Source organism: Sciurus vulgaris (genome assembly GCF_902686455.1).
Source record: "Sciurus vulgaris genome assembly, chromosome: 3".
Lineage (NCBI taxonomy): Eukaryota > Metazoa > Chordata > Mammalia > Rodentia > Sciuridae > Sciurus > Sciurus vulgaris.
The window spans coordinates 155394848-155416332 of record NC_136463.1 but is presented as its reverse complement, the minus strand read 5'-3'; the positions used below and the strand labels follow the sequence as shown (position 1 = coordinate 155416332).

The 21485-nt window shown below is 38.8% G+C and overlaps 2 protein-coding genes across 8 annotated transcripts in view; one reads left to right on the top strand and one right to left on the bottom strand.

The window, feature by feature from the left end:
* Window positions 1-9704, top strand: part of ICA1L (islet cell autoantigen 1 like) — a 69878-nt gene extending 60174 nt beyond the window's left edge. For all 7 annotated transcript variants that reach the window (XM_079130678.1, XM_079130677.1, XM_079130673.1 and 4 more), the window contains one exon: window positions 4269-9704. In XM_079130678.1, coding sequence (XP_078986804.1) covers window positions 4269-4384 — 116 coding nt within the window. In that variant the 3' untranslated portion in view covers window positions 4385-9704. The remainder of the gene's footprint in view (window positions 1-4268) is intronic.
* Window positions 9705-11624: 1920 nt separating this feature from the next.
* Window positions 11625-21485, bottom strand: part of FAM117B (family with sequence similarity 117 member B) — a 125063-nt gene continuing 115202 nt past the window's right edge. Inside the window, exon 8 of the mRNA XM_079130597.1 lies at window positions 11625-15140. Coding sequence (XP_078986723.1) covers window positions 14822-15140 — 319 coding nt within the window. The 3' untranslated portion in view covers window positions 11625-14821. The remainder of the gene's footprint in view (window positions 15141-21485) is intronic.

Sequence of the window (21485 nt, the reverse complement as noted above, 5' to 3'; positions counted from 1 at the left end):
CTACCCTCCCCAGCCCTGAAGCTGCTTCTTGATTACAAGGTGCCTACTGACAAAGATGGTATTCAGACACTTAAGATGGTAGATGACTACCATCTTAATCAGGGGTGTTTGTGTTGCTGGTGACTGAACTGAGGGCCACAGGCATCCTAAGCGTGGGCTCTACCACCCTGCTTTACCCATCCCAACCAGCTTTGACTCTACGAGTTCAGTAGTTTATGTTCACATTACTGTGAACACAAGTCTTCAGAACTTTTTCATTATGTCAATCTGAAACTCTATAGCCATGAAGCAACACTCCCCTCTTCCTCTTCCTTCAGCCCCTGGTAACCACCATTCTACTTTCTATAAATTTGATTACTTTAGATCCTTCATGCAAGTGGAATAATATGATTTTCTTTTTGGCCATTTTCATTTAGTATAATGCCCTCAAGGTCCATTCATCCTGTAGCACATGACAGGGTTTCCTTCCTCTGCAAGGCTGAGTAACACTCCATTGAGAAGATACACCATATTTGGTTATCTATTCATTTATGGCTCACATTTTCAAAAGACTTATTGATACAATTTATTTCCTCCATTGGCTTTTAATACTGTGCTGTAAATAAGAGATCTCTTTTGTCTTCCCACTTATTATCAGTATAGATTCATGTTTTTTCAACATTTTCTGTTCATTATGTACTTTAATCATTTTGGTGTTCAAATTGCTCCTTTGTTGGCCTTTCAGGCTAACTTCTGAATCCTTGTGATATCAATACTTTTACATTTAGAAAGAATTTCAGACTTACAGAAAGGCTACAAAATTACCTCACAGTATTCCCATATGTTCTTCATTTTGGTTTCCCAAAATGTTACCATGTTTTGTAACCAGGATTTCCACAAAGCATGTTGCTTTCTATTCTCTACCCCACTTACCCCCCACCCCCGTGTGAGTGTGTGTGTGTGTGTGTGTGTGTACACGTCTTCCCAATGAAATAGAGTAGATATAATGCCCCTTGTCACTAAATACTTCAGAGTCTCTTTCCTGAAAATAAGGACATTATTTTACATAATCACAGTATAGTGATCAAAATCAGAAAATTAATATTGCTATATACCATTATCTAATCTATAGACCTTATTCAGACCTCTGATTATTGACAAACATCAATAATCCCACTAAATGTCTTTATAACAAAAAGAGTTTTTGGTTTTTCCTAGTCTAATATCCAACCTGGGATGAGACATGCATTTACTTGGTGAATCTCTCTTAAACAGTTCTTCAATCTTTGCCTTTCATAACCTTGACTGTTCTTGTAGTGTACAGGTTATTTTATTTTGTGGAATATCCCTTGAGTTGGGATTATCTGATTTTTTTCCACAACTGGATACAGTTTATTTATTTGTTTTAGTTGTCAATGAATGTTTACTTTTGTATTTATTTATATGAGGTGCTGAGAATTGAACCCAGTGCCTCACATACGCCAGGTAAGTGCTCTACCACTGAGCCATAACCCCAGCCCAGTTTATGCTTTTTGGCAGGATCAACAACATAGGAATGGCACTGTGCCTTCTTAGTAAATCACCTGAAAAGGTGTTGATGTCACTCCTAAGTACACAGCCAAGAGAAATGCATCTGTATAGTGGCCAAAATACGTGCAAAAGAATCTGATCACACTGCTGCTAATGGCCCAGAGTGAAATTTACACATTGTTTCCTGGGAATGGGTGGGGGGTGTGCAAGGATGTCAAAAGGGGAGCTTCCAGGGGTGGTTATGTTCTATGTATTGATGCTGGTATTGTTTATGGATGCATTTACTCTATGCAAATTATTTTGGCTCTTTTTGTCCTCGCATTTTTAAATTGGTATGATATAATAGTTGTACATAATGATGGGATTTGTTGTTACATATTCATACATGCACAAAATATAACAATATAATTTGGCCAATATCACTCCCGAGCATTTCCCCCCTCCCTCTCACCCTTTGGTCTGTTTCCCTAATTTCCCTTTGATTTTTTTAGGAGATCCACCCCTACCTTTCTTTTCCTCTTTCCTCTCCAATGTCTGCATATGAAAGAAAACTTATGACCCTTAACCTTCTGAATTTAACTTATTTTGCTTAACATAGTCTCTAGTTCCATCTATTTTCCTGCAGATACCATAATTTAATTTTTCTTTATGGCTGAATAAAGATGTGTGTGTGTGTGTGTGTGTGTGTGTGTGTGTGTGTGTGTGTGTGTGACATTTTTTAAAGTCATTCATCCTATTAATGGACACCCAGGCTGGTTTGACAGTTTGGCTACTGTGAATTGTGCTGCTGTAAACATGGGTATACATGTGTCACTGTAGTAAGATGACTTTAATTTTTCAGTGTAAATACTGAGAAGTGGTATAACTGGGTTGTAACGGTGGTTCCATGCCTAGTCTTTTCAGGACCCTCCATACTGACTTCCACAATGGTTGTACTAATTTACAGTCCCACCAACAGTGTCAAAGTGTTCCTTTTTCTCCACACCCTCTCCAGCATTTATTTGTATTCTTGATGACTGCCATATTCTAACTGGTGTGAAATGAAATCTTAGTGTAGTTCTGATTTGCATTTCCCTATTTGCTAATGATGAACATTTTTTCATATATTTGTTGGCCATTTTTATTTCTTCTTTTGAGAAGTATCTATTTAATTCCTTTGTATTTTGGTTATTTTTTTCAACATATGTATTGTATGATACATTTTCTATTTGCTATCCTGTTAAGAATCTCTGGAGGCAATAATAGTGTACACAAGGAGAGTTTCCTTTAAAAATATTTAACTGAGATCTTCATTTCCTATTGTGATTAATGAGTATAAAATCACCCCTCTTTGTATAATGCTGTTATCATTTTTATACTCATCAGAACTCCTCAACAGGAGGCGTTCTGTATTACCAGAGTGACCACCAGTCCTGGCTGATCCCTGTTCTTCCAGCATAATTCTTAGTGGCCCCTCTCAAGTATCCTTCTCTAATGAAAGTCATATGGGTATCACACAAATGAGGAAAACAGAGCCCCTGAAGTTGAATGATTTGCTCAGTATTACTCATTAGCAGGCGGTACACCGAGCACTCTAAGCCAGACTTGGGTGGTATCACTGACACTTTTACAGGGTGCCCAGAAGAAGAACTAGACACAAACTGGACACAAAAGACTCACTCTGCCCTGATTGTTGAGGCTTAGGATCCCACTGCCCACACCCTAGCTCTCTGGTCTGCTGCACATGTTGATCATGACTGTCCAAGGGGGTTGCCTTTATTCATTAAAGTTGGACTGCCCTCCACCCTCTGCCCGCCATGACTCATCTCCAGTTCTTGGACTGTCCTCAAGGCTCCACCCTCCTAGACCCCTTGGGCTTCAAGGGCGCACCCTTATGAGATGACCCACTGTTTGTGCCTCTGAGTATGGTCTACTAGTATAGACCTAAACATTCATCCTTGAATATCTGCTACAGTGAAATAGGTAGACTACCTTTTAAAACTCTTTTTTTGAAACTTGTATACTATTGATATATAAAATTTTTCAGGAAATGAGATTTATTTCATAAGAAGTTGGATCTGAGATGCAATGCACTATGTACAACGTTATGTGTATCAAAAATTTTTAAAGAACACATGAACAAGGCAAAGGAAATAACTAAACCAAATGACAACCATTTGGTGTATTGATGTGGTAGAATTAGATTTTCATCTATGTCTAACATTTTGGTAGTATTTTTATAATATATATAAAGAGATTTTTTTTTTCTTTTTTTCTTTTTTTTGCAGTGTTGGGGATTGAACCCAGGGCCTCGTGCTTACAAGGCAAGCACTCTACCAACTGAGCTATCTCCCCAGCCCTATAAAGAGATTTTTAAGCACTGAGTTTACAATGTAATCTCTTACTTGTAGGAAGAAAATTACTTTTAATTTTAAACCTTATCTGAGAGTCTTCTATAAATTATCTTAAAATTATATGTTTCTAAGATGACTGTAGTAATTATTGCTTGCCTTTTCACTTTTCTCTCAAGTCTTTTCACAGAGCAGTATGCAATTACTCAATTATAGTAGAATCAGTAAAGCACATGGTATCAGGATTAGCTTTGCTAAATTATCCTTAAGGGAATAGAATTGATTATTACTGTCAGTTTAATTTTTTATTTAAAAAAATAATCTATTCCAAAATTATAAAAGTGGGACAAAAAATATGATTTAAAAAAACTGAAACTCCTTGATGTATTTCTTTTCTTTTCTTTTCTTTTTTTTTTTCTTTTTTAATAGCCCCCAACAGTGGTAACCAAGACATGTCAGCCTGGTTCAATCTATTTGCAGACCTGGATCCACTTTCAAATCCAGACGCCATTGGACACTCAGATGATGAACTTCTTAATGCTTGACTGAAGTTATGTCATTTCAGGGGTTTTGAGACATGAATTTTGCAACATATTGCCTTTGTGGAAAGGTTTATATTGCACAAAAACACAAAAGCATGGTGTTTGTGAATATAACACCTGTCAGCCAACTTTAGACAAATGGTAAGGACCACATTTGAATACATTAAGTATATCTGTAGTATCTTGGGTTTGCAGAGGTTGATACTATGTGGAAAATTTTAGAAACCACTGAGTCTGCGATATTTAGATACCAAAATCTATGTCAAAATGACAGGGTAATTCTACCAATAAGGACTGGGGATTTTTTCTTTGGAAAGTGTTTCTAAGTTGCCCTGCTGGCTATGAGAATTCTATATGTGAATAAAGGACAGCATGTAAATTGGGTTGTGGTTTGGGGCTGGTTTTTAAATAAAACAGGGAGGGGATTTCTGTTGTGGAAAATAGCACTAGAACTAGACCAGCTTTGTCTTTAATTAGAAAGGTAGAGTAAGCTTTGAGAACTCAATTTGCTTTAAAGAAATCACAGAGAAACTTGTACTTGTTTCCCCCCATTTGGAGGCTAAAATGTAAAGTTACCTTTCACTTATACAAAATCATGGACATCCCTAATTCATTTATTAAATTTTCATGGGGGAAGTGGCAGGTTGATTAATTTGCCAAGCCTATCCTCTGTAGAAATGAAAAAATCTATCTTCCCATTTCTTAAACCACAAGCCTATGTAGCAAGATTCAAAGACATTGTACAAGTATCTTCAAGCCTGATTTTTCGTGCATTATGAAAAATGCAGTATTCACTGTCTTCTTGAAAAGAAAACAAAATTCTCTACCAAACTGACAATGGTATGCCTGAAATTACTTAAAAACTTCTATTTGAATGGAGGCAATTTTAAACATCTTATCCTTATACCTATTTTGCAATAGTTATGACGTATTTCTTAACATGATTCAACCCAGAATATTTTCTGGCAGAGATATAGAAAACTCTAAATGTGGGTGATATCATCTGAGGCTCTATTTGATTATTAAGTAAAAATTATGATTTGGGTTTAGAAGCTAAGTTTTGGAGATAAAGTTATTTAATGGAAGTTAGTGAAAGCTGATGAAAACATAGCTACTGTACACACATCACTCAATTTCCTGTCTTTTTCTTTGGCCCACCCCTTTAGTTTTGAGGCAGTTTTTCCAACTTTCATTTTTGCTATCCAATGCATTGCAACACCTTGAGAAAACATTTTCATTAAGCTGTTCCAGTAGCTTAATGTTCTAAGGAAGGTTATTTAGAAGGAAGTTGCTTAGTCACCGCACATGGTAAACATTTTTTAGGAATGGACTGTAGTAGGTACAATGCAGTCCACTTCCCATCCATAGCAGTCTGGCCTAAGTACAAAGTTAACTGCCCAGAAGTTCTCTAGAAAACTTCTAGTATGGCCAAGAACTGCACAGGCTAGAAAAACCTTATCTGAGAGTCAGGAACATGAACTCAGGAAAAGATTATGAAATCTTTCTTAGTATCTTTTCACATTATTCCTATTTTTATCTGTCTTTAATGAGCTTCATTCTCTCTTCAGAAGCATTTTTTAACTCTTCCTTTTTATTCAGTAAAAATTTCCAGAATGCAAATCCGTCCTTATTTTGCCAAGATTTAATCACCAAGATGATTAAATTCTATGCCCATGGTGACTCATGGTGACTAAGTGCTCTCAACTTTGCCTCAGAAACTGCTAATTTTATTGTCCTGGGTTTGTGCCATCTTACTCGGCAGTGGTGGCCTTTCTAACACGTTGGTGTGCAGATATTAGTACATGTCCCTCACATTCATGCAAAGCAGTCCCCATTACCTGGTATCAACAGATACTTCATTAAGTAGGCAAAGCAGTGGTCTCTACAAACCAGAAGCCTAAATCCCACACAGTTCATGTGAAGGGCTAATAACCTCAAGCGCAAAAGTGACCCCACGTTTAAACACCAAAGGGTTTCTGTTGTTCAGCTGTCAGCTGTTTCCTTTTTCAACAGAGCATGTAGTTTGCCATTTAAGCCAGAAGCAACACTAATTGCCTCAGCAAGTCTAATCTAGAGCATTCACTCAAATAAGAATAAATCAATTATCCTAAACCAAGGGTAGGCCAAGAACAACTCTTTCAAAAGGGATACCTTTTATAATAAGTGGGGGAAAAACCTACCTTCCACTTTATACCAGATGATAATGCAATGAAGCTCAGGAAAGCCCCAGAACTAAAATTTGCATCCTCTCTAGTTTACAGGCACGAAAACCAAGGCATAAGATCACATATCAGTGTAACTTTGTATTTTTTGAAATCTTTCTTTTAATTGCAGAACACAGCTCTGAAAAGATTACAAACAAATTATTCAGGCAAAATAGGTTCCAATATTTGCACATTGAAAAAAGTTTTTGTATTTCAACTATGGATAATTATTTCTCATAACTGTCTTTATAGATCATCTAGAAATGTAAAGGACTTAGAGGAATAGAACAAAGGAGGTTTAAATGTGCTCTATTTTTCTGAGACTCTTTTAATAAAGATTGCAAGGTGGCATAAAATAAAAAAGCTTGCTTCCTGAAGTGTTCAATCCAATCCAATTTTTGTTTCCCTATTTTAAAATCTGGGTTTCACCACAGGTCTATAGTACTCATGAAGTAAATGACACTGATAAAGAATGAAAACAAAATTCAGAATGACAATAAAATCAGGGCAATTAATATCCTTATTAAAACTGATTTACCTCTTACAGAAGGGGACCATCTAAGGTATGGGAAATAAAAGAATGTGTATTCTCTGTAAATAGTTTCAGTAACAAACTCTCAAACTTTTGAAACTAGAAGTAACCAATGAAATATAAGCCACAGTATTTAACCTAATTTATTGAAGGCAGTAATTTAAAAAAGAGCCAAAGTGATCTAGTTATTTTTGTCATCCATAGTATTGGCAGGGCCCTGCAAGCTTTCCACTGAACAATGAAGCAGCCCATAATCTTGGGGCATAGTAATTAGGAAGGAAATAAAACCTTAAAACAATAACTAATTCAGTAGTACTGAAAGCAATACAGTACAATATTAAGGAGATTAAATGGCAAAGAAGAAAATACAGAACAGGTTGGGGAGAAAAATTATTAAAATCACACCCAGAAGCCCAACATAAAACACCTTCTCCCATCTTCTATATACCATTTGAAAGAAGATTAAAGACCTCAGTGGAAAGTGTCCATAGCACTTGTGTATGTGTGGTGCTGGCAATTGAATCCAGGGCCTCATGCATGCTGTCTCTGAGCCACCCTACCCCTGTCCTTAGCATTTCAAGTGAAGACATGATTCTTTACTCAATGGTGTAAATAAGCCAATCATTCACCAAAGAGTGCAAGATGAAATAAACGTCTGGTTGGTGTTAACAGGAAGATTTTTAAGTGTATATTTTTACATCTGTATTTTGCATTTTAAAACTTCTTGCCTCAACAGCCCCACAAACAGGCTGTGAGCACCTGGGCCAGGAAACCAGGTGTCCCCTGCCAGGAGTTTCCTATCCTTCATGAACATGACCATTATCTAGAAACACATAAACACACACTGAAATCCCCTCAAACCTTTTCTCGTGTATTCCTTTCTGCTCCCAAGGTACTTGCCGGTTGGGCCTTCGCCCTGTTTCTATCTGCTTGGTAAAGCACTTTCCCTCCCTCCGTGCTCTCTCCCAGGTGACCCCTCTTGGTGTGCTGTGACTGTCTCTCTCAGACCTGTGAATAAATTTTTTTTTTTGCCTTGTGCCTCTCCTGTGTCTCCTCCTGTGATGGTACCTTACTACCTCCTAAAAAAGTCACAAGTATCTTTTTTCCCCATTTCAAAAAATAAACACCACAGCCTTGCTGTGCAGAAAGAAAAAACACTATTAACACCATATATCTTCTGTTGTAGCACCTTCAGGCACTCATTTGCTGCACTGTGATACAGGCGATTTTGTCATCTTCACTCCCCAAAATGGACAGGCTGTGTTGAGATTTAAAAATTCCCTTTGAGGCTGGGGGTGTAATTCAGTGGCAGAGCACTTGCCTAGTATGTGCAAGGTCCCAGGTTCAATCCCCAGTGTTGGAAAAAAAAAATTAAAATAAAAATTACCTTCAGGTCTTTTCTAACAAGTCAGGCAAAGGAAAAAATTTATCAAAAATGATTGTAGTTTCTGCCTCTTTAATTTAAATCTGCTCCCCAGATTAAAGAAAAAAATTTCTCTTTATGCAGTCATAGCAACCTTAAAAACTAGAGAGGCTAAGGATGTGGCTCTGTGGTTGAGTACTTGAGGATTTGCCACTAAATTCCTTAAGTCACAAAATGTGTCCAGTTTCCTTTCTTTGGCCCTCTGAAGCAAACTGCCAGCAGCTGTAGGAAAGAGGACCACAAAGGACAATAAACAGGGCAATGGCCTAATGACATAACCTGCGATGATACCAAGACCTCTATTTTACCAATGTCACTGGTACAGAATAAAGAGCAACAAGGCTTAGTGGTTAAAAATGAGTTCTGAAGTCAGACTTCATTCAAAAACAGGCTTTGACATTTCCCAGATGTAATGATGATGGCTAAGTTACTTAACCTAATTCCAACTTGTTATATGTAAGACAGTGAAAATAGCAGTCCCTGACGTCATAGGCTTATTGTAAAGCCTAGGATAAAGTAAGAAGTGCTTGGCACCTGGCAAGCTACTCATAAGCATCACCAATTTTTAATACAGTTTCTTAATACCTTGAGTGTATTATGCTTTACAAGCTAAAATGCATTTTAAGGAACTTTAGATGATCAAAACCTCTTGGCCTGTGGAATGAGTACTTACCTGGCAAAATGCAAGGGAAGATAACTAATGTTTGCTTGTAGTTTTTTAAGTTATTTTCACATTTAAGTGATAGCACGATTGTCATCATTTCCTTTATCATGTAAATATAGGAAAACTGATGTACAAAAGGAATTGTTTATATTTTGCCCTAAATCCATGGCCATTAATCAGTAGAGCCTGGATTAGTACCAAAATTGTCCCCTAATTCCAGAACTTTGTTTCTCCTTTAATCATCTGAATGATCTCAAAAACAGCTGCTTAAGGCATAGGACTTATACTCCTGTTTTCCAGCATCACAACTTCCATGATGGTCTCCTGGAAAATATGACTGTTGAGCAGGACTAATCCACAAAAGTGAACTTATGGAGGTAAACTCTTAATTTGAAGAAGATGTAAATACTGAGGCCAGGCACATGCCTGTAATCCCAGCAGCTTGGGAGCCTGAGGCAGGAGGACCTCAAGTTCAAAGCCAGCCTCAGCAACTTGGGCCCTAAGCAGCTTAACAAGACCTAACTCAATAAAAAAAAATGGGAAGAAGTTGCTCAGTGGTTAAGTGCCCCTATGTTCAATCTGTTACCATAAAAACAACAAAAAAGAAAAACCTGAAAGACAAGTAGTCTATGTATGTGTGTTTTAGCAAGACCAGCAGTTTTGGAAATACTAACAAGGAAGTGGAAACAATGTCTTGAAGACTCCAAATTTCTCTACATACCAGACCAACCAAAGACACACAGAAGTTGTATCTAAAAGTAATATTTTCCTGATCATTTTAATTATAATCCTCAATAACAAACACTTTTTACATTATAGTCTAGTACATGTGTAATCTCTTTAAGTTTTATACACACAAAAAATACTTTTCCTTATATATGAATATAATAGTTTTCTATCCATTTTTTAAAAGGTTGGTTGGACCCATTCATTTCACTTTGAAATTCAAACACTGAATCATAGAGATCGAAGTTTACTTATTGGTATGATCATACCATATCCTACTGTAAATTTTTAGAAATATTTAAAATACACACTGAATCATAACATAGGAAAAAATCCTGATATATGATACTGTAGCAGGTAACTGCTATGAAGAGAATACTGAAAGCGTTTCATATATTTGCTCCTCTCAATCTCTAAAGAAGGGAAAAAGGCCAAAGGGAAGAAACAATGTACCATTTTGATTCTCCTTGCATTTGGTACCAAGGGAATTATATACATTAGTTATCTCCAAACTCTGGTTAAACTTTTTCCTTTAGAAATTATGTGTGTATGTGCACGTGTGTGTAAATAATCTTTTTAGTAGTATTGACAATTGAACCCAAAGCCTCACACATTCCAAGCAAGTGCTCTACCACTGAGCTACATCCCCAGCCCTAGAAAGTTTTAAAAAATGTATAACAAAGTGATTTGATGAACAAATTACTTTCAGTTAAAACATATCTTGCATTCTAAGTGATTACAGGTTGCTCTTAATTGGGTTCATCTAACCAGCTCTCCTCACCCCAAACAACTGTCTTGTATATATAATCACCACTGTCACAGAGGAAGGGTATGATTTAATAAGAATTTTTTAAAAGCCCTCTTTATGTACTTTAAAATGAAACTGACTACTCAGCGAAATCATCTCTAATAAACTGTGAAGTACTGATTTAGTTATAAACAAATGTCTTTCAGTGTGCTTATATTTTAATGTTTGCTTATTATACTTACCACAATGATCAGGCACCGTTAGTTCTAGAGTGTAAGGGTAATAAGGAACCTGCTGCTTAACACACACATTTTTCTGTCTGTGAAAAACAACATACTGTTTGTCAGACTAGAAACGTCTGAAAAGAAATCTAATTTGAATGAGATGCTATTCATAAAAATACAACGAAAAAAACCTCTCAAGAACAGTTTTTATTTTTTAACATAAAAGTTCTATTCTCTTGCGAGGCAGCAACAAGTGTTCAGGTACAGGGAATATGTAAGTACATAGTAACAATATCTATTACCATTGGAAATGCTCTTTTTTGGGAGAATTTTGTTAGAAAACAAAATTTTTTAAAAATTGCATTTTAAAAAGATTTACACAGTGTCAACAGAGATGAATGATGCAGAGCTTATAAAACATAAATTATATTCTTCAACAGGACTGTATAAACAGAATATTGTTCAGGGCTACTCTGCTTATCACTCATTTAGGCAGAGCAAAACGTAACCTTAAAGTGCGAAGTATTATTAGCTTTATTTTTGAAAATTCAGCATTCCACTGGTCTGGTTTTGAGACACTAAAAATACAAGCATTAAGAAATGAATGTGAAGATTAGAACAGCAAAGTAAATTTAGTAGTGGCAATTTTTATTTTCCTTAAGATCCTGACTTCAGTCCTAATCTTGCACATAAAGAAGGCTATAAATTCTGCCATTTTTAAAAACACTTTCTTCCAGTGAAAAGCCACTATTTAAAAAAAAAAAAATTGCCTTTCACGTTGCCAGATATTCCACAGTTAGCAATAGCACCTTCTAAAAGGCTGATTTGGCCTGTGGTTACAAAACATTTTAAGCAAAATGAGGAATCGGTTAAAAGATAATTTTGGCTTCCACATTCACCATATTTAACCAGAGAGGCAAAACTGGTATTTTAAAACATAATTGCTCACAAAAGCCATGATAAGTAATAGACTTAGTCATGATCAGAAACAGTAAATGTGTAAGTTTTATCATCACAAGGAAGAAATTAAGAGCAAAATATAATTAAGACTGACAAAGTGAATAACTGGAGAATAGCTCCTTTTGCGGGAAGATACATGCCACCCAGTTTTTTCTTACTGCAGTGGAAGTGAATTTAATTTGAAAAAAATTAAATTGCATACCCACCAAAGGTATTCCATTTACCTTCTGTTTGGTTTTCTAAAAAATACAATAATCTTGAACAGTAATTTTAGGATAAAATGTTGTGCATTCTATTGAGAAAGGACCCATCTTAAAGAAATGAACCACCTGGAACTAAGGGTTAAATAAAACAGCCAGATGGACCCGTGGTTAATATTTTTGAAGACTGTGATAAAGCTGGTATGCTTAAAAATTAGCCCTTTGGCACTGGCAGTTATTTTGTACCTTGGAGCTTCTCCCCACGAAATCTCAGCTGCATTATGCCCAAACCAGGGGATGTGTTTGGTTGCCACACAATTAATTTACCTGCAAATTCACATTTTCCTTACAACCAAACATTAGACTAAAAGTTCTATTAACAAGACTGTTAATAGTGAATCTGACACTTGTTCTTCTACTCTGATCTTAATTACTTCAGATTAAGGATGTTTGAAACTCTATAGAAAGATGTGAATTCAACAATATAAAAGAGATATACTGTTAACAAAGTGACATTCTATTGTAAAACACCCTTGGAGACAGAAGGGGAAAGAAGTGTAAAGTGGAGGAAAAAACATAGATTTAATAGTATTCCAGTAAAAGAAACAAACAAACAAAAAAACCCAAACCTGATGCTTTGGAAAAAAAAAAAAAAAAAAATCAAATAAGACCTTGTTCTTAACTACCTCCTTTTTGATGCACATCAATGCATATGATTTCGGTTTCCAATAGAGCGGATACACTGGTGAAATGGCAAAATCAAAAGGCATAAGAAAGAAGGCAAACAATCAAGGTATTTGAGAAATCAACCAACCAACCAACCAGAAAATTTAAGACCCCCAAATAACTGAGCTTTTATTGATTTAAAAGTCATAATTTACTAGTTCCCAGTAAATTAAGCTTTAGGTGGGAAAAAGTACCCCAATTCATAGTCCTATCAACTAACAATTGCAAACATTTGAAATGAATCTGTCAGATGTTTGCATGATCTGATCTACCTAAATACATTTTAAACTTAATAGGACATTTAAATTTTTTTTTTTTTTGTAATTTTCAGTTGTTGATGGACCTTTTTTCTTTTTATACATGGTGCTGAGAATCGAACCCAGTGCCACACACATGCTAGGCAAGTGCTCTACCACTAAGCCACAACCCCAGTCCAATAGGGCATATTTTAAATTGCTTAGATGTGTAAAGGTGCACGAATATAAGTTCTTTCAGATTTATTGCTGCCACTAGGTTTTCCTTGATGGAATATGTCTGGACAAGCTGACATATTAACCTTTGAAACAGTAACCCTTTGTAAATAGGACTTAAATTTTTTTCTGCCTATAATATGCAGAGTAACAGTACTTATTGCATCATAACATAATGAAGATACTAAAAGGACACTGCTTGCTGAAATTCATTTCTAAAATAGAGCTGCTCCTTAACTGTACTTCCATATACCCAGAAATGAAATACTGCTGTCATATGATACTGGCAGTGGTTTGTATAAAGACAAGTCCAAATACAAAACAGTATGGATTTTTTTAAGGTGCCTGTTGCTTATGCTCCAAAGCTCTTATCTGTTTTCTCCACTGTGTGGAATATTGGAGAGGAAACTAGCAAAATCTGTAGGCAATAAATCTCAGTGCCAACCACCATAAAGAAAAAGTCAGTCTCAAGGTTCTGTGGCTAAAGATCGCTATTCAATGGATTACACTCCTGGCAAACTACTGACCCTGACCAAATCCACAAGACAACAACATCACAAAAGCAGAGGAGGAAATCCATGCACAGCCATTTTAGGGTCTCTTGGGACTATGATACAGTGATGACTAAAGGCAGAATGACACCTGTGGCAGGGGTGGGTGACAGTTCGATACACACTTCACAGAAAACCAAAGGGCTCCTCAATCCTATTTAGCAATCAACACTGGATAGTTTCCTCTTGGCTCACTGACTCTTAAACCAAGTTTCAACATGGGTGAGAACACATTAAAGCATTTGTCTTCAGACTATAACTTTTCTGACCACATAGTGAAATGTGTACAGGAAGTGAAGAAAACAGCAGTTTTACAAATATTTCACCCAAAGCACAAACTTCTGACATCAAAAAACGTAAATCACATAATGTACGAATATTGCTTTGTATCTCTTTTTATATATACTTGCTCAATGCATTTACTTATCAATTCTTATTTGGGAGAAGAACACAGTCATGAGATTAAGACTGCTGGGAAATGTCAACAATCCCTTTGGTCCCAAAGCTGAAAACAGCTGAGAAAAGCACACATCTAGAAAGGGAAACAAGAAACAGAGGCCACCAAAGAATCTTTTGAACATCCTGTTTGCTACGTTTCAGAAAATGTAACATTGGTATTATAAAATAGTCATTTTCATATAAAAGATGGTTCTTGCAGCATCATTCACGTCTCCCTTCAGGAATCATGTTTGCAGGGATCAGATTTTGTGGGTTTTTTTTTTTTTTTTTTTTTTAAACAAGTCTAATTTGAAAACAAAAACAATGTGATATTGTCCCTCCAAATGAGAACTTTCTTATTTCAATCAGTGCTTTAAGAAAAAGCAGGCTAAGCACTGTGGGCTGGCCTTCTTGAGTGGGGCAGAGCAGTCAGAGGGGCTGCTTTCTTCCAGAAGCCTATCACTGGAAAGTTGGAGCACGTCACAGCCAACTGGGAGCCCACGGTGCCATCATAGTCAAGCGATCTGAGGAAGCTCTCCATTTTCCGGAACTATGGCCATGCAGCTGTTGGGGCCTATCCTTCAGCTTCCTCTATCGGTTCTGGGGGTGGGAGTAGGGAGGCTGATGGCAGGACTGTACTGGTTCCTCGAGAGACTCGGTCTTGCTCTGCATTTGTAGACAGAGAGGCCACAGCAATGGGCTGAAGCAGAGTGGTTGTCATGCCAGTGGTGACTGTCAGGCTGTGGCCAGAGCCCTTAAGGGTAAGATCTGGTGTGGGAAGGAGTGGCTTGAGGATGCTGACGAGGCAGAAAGCAGAGCCGCTTTTAGGAATGAAATTCACCTTGTTTTTGTCCGGACAGTAGAAAGCAGGAATTTCGTGAAGTTGTTTTGGTCTAGACACAGAACAGACAACCCAATACATTAAGTCACTTAACACTGGAAAAAAGCTCTTTAATTTTTTACAAACAGATAACTTACAGATACATAAAGGGAACACAAAACTTTAGCTATGTGAAAAGCTTCAAACGTCAAGGACCCAAGTGTTTTTAGGCATAACTCAAAACGCGTGTCTCAGATGCCAGCAGGGCACCATTCACCACTGCAGTCGGTGCTCGGCTGATGACTGCGGCCTGTCAAGGAAGATCTGTGATAACCAAGGGGAATGATTCCCTAAAGCCAAAGAATATCTAGATGTTTAAAGATAAAAACATACTCCATTACCATGATTTTTCCAAGGTCTGCACTATTCTAGGAGAACACAAGGAAATCAATGATATACAATGTTTACCTTCTGCTAAGTTCCCCCACTGTAGGATTAAACTTTTGCAAGCATGCATTTTCTCTTCAAGTGCTCTTAAAACGATAACTGAAATAATTCTTTGAGTTGACCACAATGGTTTTCTGAGCAACACAATGTAAATGTGAAATCAAAATAACAGTCCTTTGCTTACAGAGTTTTTATTGAAGCAAAATCCTTCCATGTTCCCAGATACTCCTGAAATTATTCCAAATTGTTGAAAAGTAGACTTTTGGTGTTAATGGTATTCCGTAAGAATTTAAAATACTTAAAAATTAAATTGTTAAAACGGAAATGACACAAAATGAAATCAAGATGGAATAACCTGAATAAATGAAGACTTAGGTTGAAAGAAGACTCATCTGTGTTTTCAAGCCATAAACTGGAAGGAAAAGAGAAAAGTGTATGCCCTGACTTGTGGAGACCCCACAAGCACACATAACCCTAAATGAAAACAGTCAGCAGAGGGGCTACAGATACACTTTCCTCTGGCTCTAGGGCCCATTTTGGCGCCCCAGGTTCCTGGAGCCCTCACTTCACCACGCTGCACTCCCCATTCCCCCTTCCTGAAAGGAGGCCTTTCCTGTTTGTCACCGCTCTGGGCTCTCATGCATCCAGCCTGAGGTGCTGCCCTTCCCATGGACTGGGGCAGGGAGTGGAGGGGAGAAGCCAGGGAAAGAGAACCTGCAGTCTGTATCAAGGCTTTTGGGATTAAGTTCTTTACTAAGAAAGGAACTGGAAGCACAAAGGGTTGGGGCAGGGAACTTGGGGGAACTGGCCGAGGGAAGGTGAAGTTCAGTGTTGCTCTTGATTTTAATCCCCTCTCACTCATTGCTTTGTTCCCAATAAAGAAGTTGGAGACACAGTAAATTTAAAAGTAAAAATCACAGAACTAGTTTTAAAATTTCATTTTTCCTTAAGTGGTTATTCCAACACAGATATAACTAAAAGATACCACTATACTGCAAAGAGGCCATGATATCTATGAATCAAGGACTTAGCTGGGACTAAGAGGAGCATATTTACCTTCATTACAAAGGACTTACTGAGTCCAGATGGCATGCTCTCATATGTGCTGTTATCAAAGAGTATGTGGAGGCAGAACAAAATGTGGTCTTGCCTCTAATCACCTATTTTCTTTCAGGTAAACAGATTTCTAGAAACCAGAGATAACCTCTTACCCAACCCCAAACTGCAGTTCAGGTCAGAGTTACTACTTTAAATCAAAAGTAAGACAAAGAAAAGTGTCCTTAAAACAATTATTAAATAAGCTAAACTTTTAAATTAGGAGCAGAATCTACCTTAGCTTTAATGTTTGTGTCCATTGGTTTTTGTTCTAATTTTGGCATAGCTATGGCTAAGAAGAAACTAATGTTTTTAAACTGAGTAACTTGTTTTATTGATAAAAGGTTAAAATCACCTCTACAAAATTAGTCTTTGGAGCATAATTAAAATATTAATAGTTTTTTGTGTGCTACACATCCTTTGCACCAGTAAAATAGTAAACATTATATTGAAAAAAGAGTAGGTTTGCCTTCGAATAATAGATGCATATGCCATAAAACATGCAATATGTTAAGGTTTACCTTGTTTTTTTTTTTTTTGGCCGGGGGTACCAGGGATTGAACTCAGGGGCACTTGACCACTAAGCCACATCCCCAGTCCTATTCTGTATTTTATTTAGAGATAGGGTCTCACTGAGTTGATTAGCACTTTGCTTTTTCTGAGGCTGGCTTTGAACTCACAACCCTCCTGCCGCAGCCTCCCAAGTTGTTGGGATGACAGGCATGCACCACCATGCCTGGCTATCTTAGTTTTTTTGATCTATCTGTGTATCCATACACAAACACACACACTTCTTTTTCCCTCTCCCATGAGATATAAAATATGGTACAGACACAAATAGCTCAGTGAATCCTCATTCAATAGTGTAAGGCTAACAATAGTGTAAGATAACACGACACTAACCTATATGACAAATATTGTCATTCACTTTTTTTTTGGGCAGTGCTGGGTATCAAACCCAGGGCCTTGCACATGCTAGGCAAATGCTCGACCACTGATCTACACCCCCAGTCCTAGAACAACCCCATTTCCTAGGAACTGTCATGAAAAGGTCTAAGGCAGTGTTTTCAAATTGAGCATGAAGTCATCTAAGATGCTTACAGATGCAGAACTCAGGCCCTACCTCCATATTTACTGATTTATTAGGCCTGTGTTGGGCCCCGGGAATCTGTCATTTCAACAAATTCCCCACGTGACTGTGATGCAGGAGTGCACAGAGCAATTCTGCAAAAATCCTTAAAACTCCGCTGGCATCAGTTAAAACTTATAGGCTGACACAGTGAAAAAAACTAAAATAAGCAGTTGCTAACACAACATCTTTGAATTACTGTCACAGAAGCAGATAGGAGACTGAGCTAGTGTTTCCTGGTAGAGGAGCTGATGGGATTCAAAGACAGTGCTCTTTGTGTGGCAAGATTATTCAGAATTTGTGTTAAAGGAAGCACCAACAGAACAGCACATAAGAGAAACAAAAAGATGCCATAATTCAAATCACTTCAAGATGATGATGGAGAAAGAATTCAAATTGGGTGAACTGGAGGAGGGTGGACTATTTCCATATTGTGCTTTAATTTTTAGAGAAAGAAAAAGCAAAAAGGGGTGGTTCTTAGACTTGTAGCCACAATGAGTTGGAGGGCAAGGGGTAAGGATTATTATCATATTCTCAAATAATGTTCTGAGTTTAATTTCCACATCACAAAAAAAAAAAAAAAATTCCTGCTTCTTACTTTATCTTCATAGTAACATAATTGATTCTATAAAGTAACAGAATTGTTTCCTATATCGGCAAAGTATTTAAAAAATTGTTTAAAGAACTAGAGAAGGTTTTCAAGATGGCAGCCTAGAGGGTGGCTGCGTTGCGTGTTGCTCCAGAACTCAGGATTCAAGAGAGGAGATATTGGGACGCTTGGGACCAACTCAAAGTAGCCGGGTGACTCTCACCCCCTGGGGGGGCATCCCGGATGGGACGGGGGTCCCGGAACGCAGGAAACTTTGTGAAGTGGAACTGCTGGCGAGACGCCCCTCCCCCCGCTGGAGCGCCATAGAGGAGGCCGCTCGGCACAGCGCTGGGACTCGGAGCAGCCACTGGGGCTCCGGCGGCTGCCCGGGGGAGGAGTGGCGGGGAGAACTGTGTGGACTCAGGACACCGGGGCCTGCCCTGAGGAGGAGGAGAGGAGCGTGGCCACTTGGATTCGGAGAGACTGCGCCAGAGCTGCAGGCGGTTGCCAGAGGAGAAGCCGCGCGGCGAGCTGTTTGGAATCAGAACGACGCTTCTGAACACCGGGGCCTGCCCTGAGGACAAGGAGGAAGAGGAGCGGCCGCTTGGATTTGGGTGACTATACGGGAACTACAGGCGGTTGCCAGAGAAGGGGCTGCGTGGCGAGCTGTTTGGACCCTGACCACTTCTGAACCCCGGGGCCTGCCCGGAGGAGTAGGAGAAGGAGGAGAAGGAGCGCGGCGGGTCCTTTGGACTCGCAGTGACTGCATTGGCGCTCCAGGCGGCTGCTCAGAGGAGAGGGCGAGTGGTGAGTTGTTTGGTCTTGAAGTGACAGCTCCTGAGCACAGGGGGGCTGCCTGGAGGAGAAGCGTGGTGGGACGCTTGGTCTTGAGGGACCACACCAGAGCTCCGGGCGGTTGCCCAGAGGACCCGTGCAGCGGGTCACGTGGATTCAAAGCCACTCAGAGGGACTGCTCCTGAACACCCGGGGGGTTATCTGGAGAAGGAGGAGGAACGGGCAGGGTCACTTCGACTCGGAGTGATTGATTGCCCCGGGCTACGGGTGGTTGGTGGGAGGAGGAGGCACGAGGTGAGTTTCTTGGACTCCTAGTGACCGCACCGGCATACTGGGCGGCTGTCTGGAGGAAGAGGCCTGTGGCGGGTCTCTGGGACTCAGAGCGATTGTTCGGGGCCACAGGTGGCTGCTCAGAGGAGGGGCCACGCAGCCAGGCGATTAGGTGCAGAACAGGGTCCCAGGATCTAGGAGGCTTCTGGGTGGAAGAGCCGCACAGAGACAGGCTTAGGGCGGAGCGAAGGTTCCAGGCCTATGGGCAAATTCTCTGAGGAGGGGCAGTCTAAGGAGATTCATCTGCGAAGGGTGAGGCTCCCAGGCCCAGGAGGTAGGGCCAGGCCCCTGGAAACTTTGCAGAGGAAGGCAGCCCAGCCCAGGCAGTAGCTGTAAATTGAGGGGAACCTCTAGGAGGAAACTGACCAGCGAGACCTCCCCACCGGGTGAGTCTTCCCTGCTGGGTGAGGTTTCCCACAAGGACGGTAAAACCAGAGACTCAGGCCCAAACAGGCCTTGCCTCAGCCCACAGCCTAGGTCCCCTTTGGATGACCATTGGTCAACAAGTGGAGGCACCTCTGCCCACTAGCAGGGAATATACCCCACCTGAAGGCCACCACTCCTAGAGAGGCAGCTTCCTTGTGGAGCACCGCATTATCAACCTCCTCCAAGACTTCAGCCTACTGAAGGCTAAGAGGGGATATATATAGAAATCTTCAGGGTCATTGTAAATCAACAGAGGAAATCTGCAATATCTCAGCGGTCCACTGATATCTGAACAACATGAGAAAACAAGGAAAGAAAATGCTGCAAACAAATCTAGATGTTACATCAATAAAACCCAATGACAGCATGGCAGAAGAAATGACAGAAAAGGAGTTCAGAATGTACATAATTAAAATGATCAGAGAAGCAAACGAGATGAAAGAGCAAATGCAAGCATTGAATGATGAGATGAAAGAGCAAATGCAAGCATTGATTGATCGCACCAATCGACAGTTAAAAGAGCAAATACAGGAAGCAAAAGATCATTTCAATAAAGAGTTAGAGATATTGAAAAAAAACCAAACAGAAATCCTTGACATGAAGGAAACAATAAACCAAATTAAGAACTCCATAGAAAGCATATCCAATAGGATAGAACACCTGGAAGACAGAACCTCAGACATTGAAGACAAAATATTTAACCTTGAATACAAAGCTGAACAAACAGAGAAGATGGTAAGAAATCATGAACAGAATCTACAAGAACTATGGGATATCATGAAAAGGCCAAATTTAAGAATTATTGGGATTGAGGAAGGCCTAGAGAAACAAACCAAAGGAATGAACAACCTATTCAATGAAATAATATCAGAAAATTTCCCAAATCTGAAGAATGAAATGGAAAATCAAGTTCAAGAGGCTTACAGGACTCCAAATACACAAAATTACAACAGACCCACACCAAGGCACATTATAATGAAAATACCTAACATACAAAATAAAGACAGAATTTTAAAGGCTGTGAGAGAAAAGAACCAAATTACATTCAGGGGGAAACCAATACGCATATCAGCAGATTTTTCAATCCAGACCCTAAAAGCTAGAAGGGCCTGGAACAACATTTTTCAAGCCCTGAAAGAAAATGGATGCCAACCAAGAATCTTATACCCAGCAAAACTTACCTTCAAATTTGACGATGAAATAAAATCCTTCCATGATAAACAAAAGCTAAAAGAATTTACAAAAAGAAAGCCAGCATTACAGAACATTCTCAACAAAATATTCCATGAGGAAGAGATGAAAAACAAAGAAGCAAATCAGCAAAGGGAGGAATTATCCTAAAGGAATTGTCAAATAAAGGAGGAAACAAGTTGTGTCAAACAAATAAATAAACAAAATTTTAAAAATGAACCAAATGACCGGGAAACCAAATCATTTCTCTATAATAACCCTGAATGTTAATGGCCTGAATTCATCAATCAAAAGACATAGACTGGCAGACTGGATTAAAAAGAAAGATCCAACAATATGTTGCCTGCAAGAGACTCACCTCATAGAAAAAGATACCCATAGATTAAAGGTGAAAGGATGGGGAAAAACATACCATG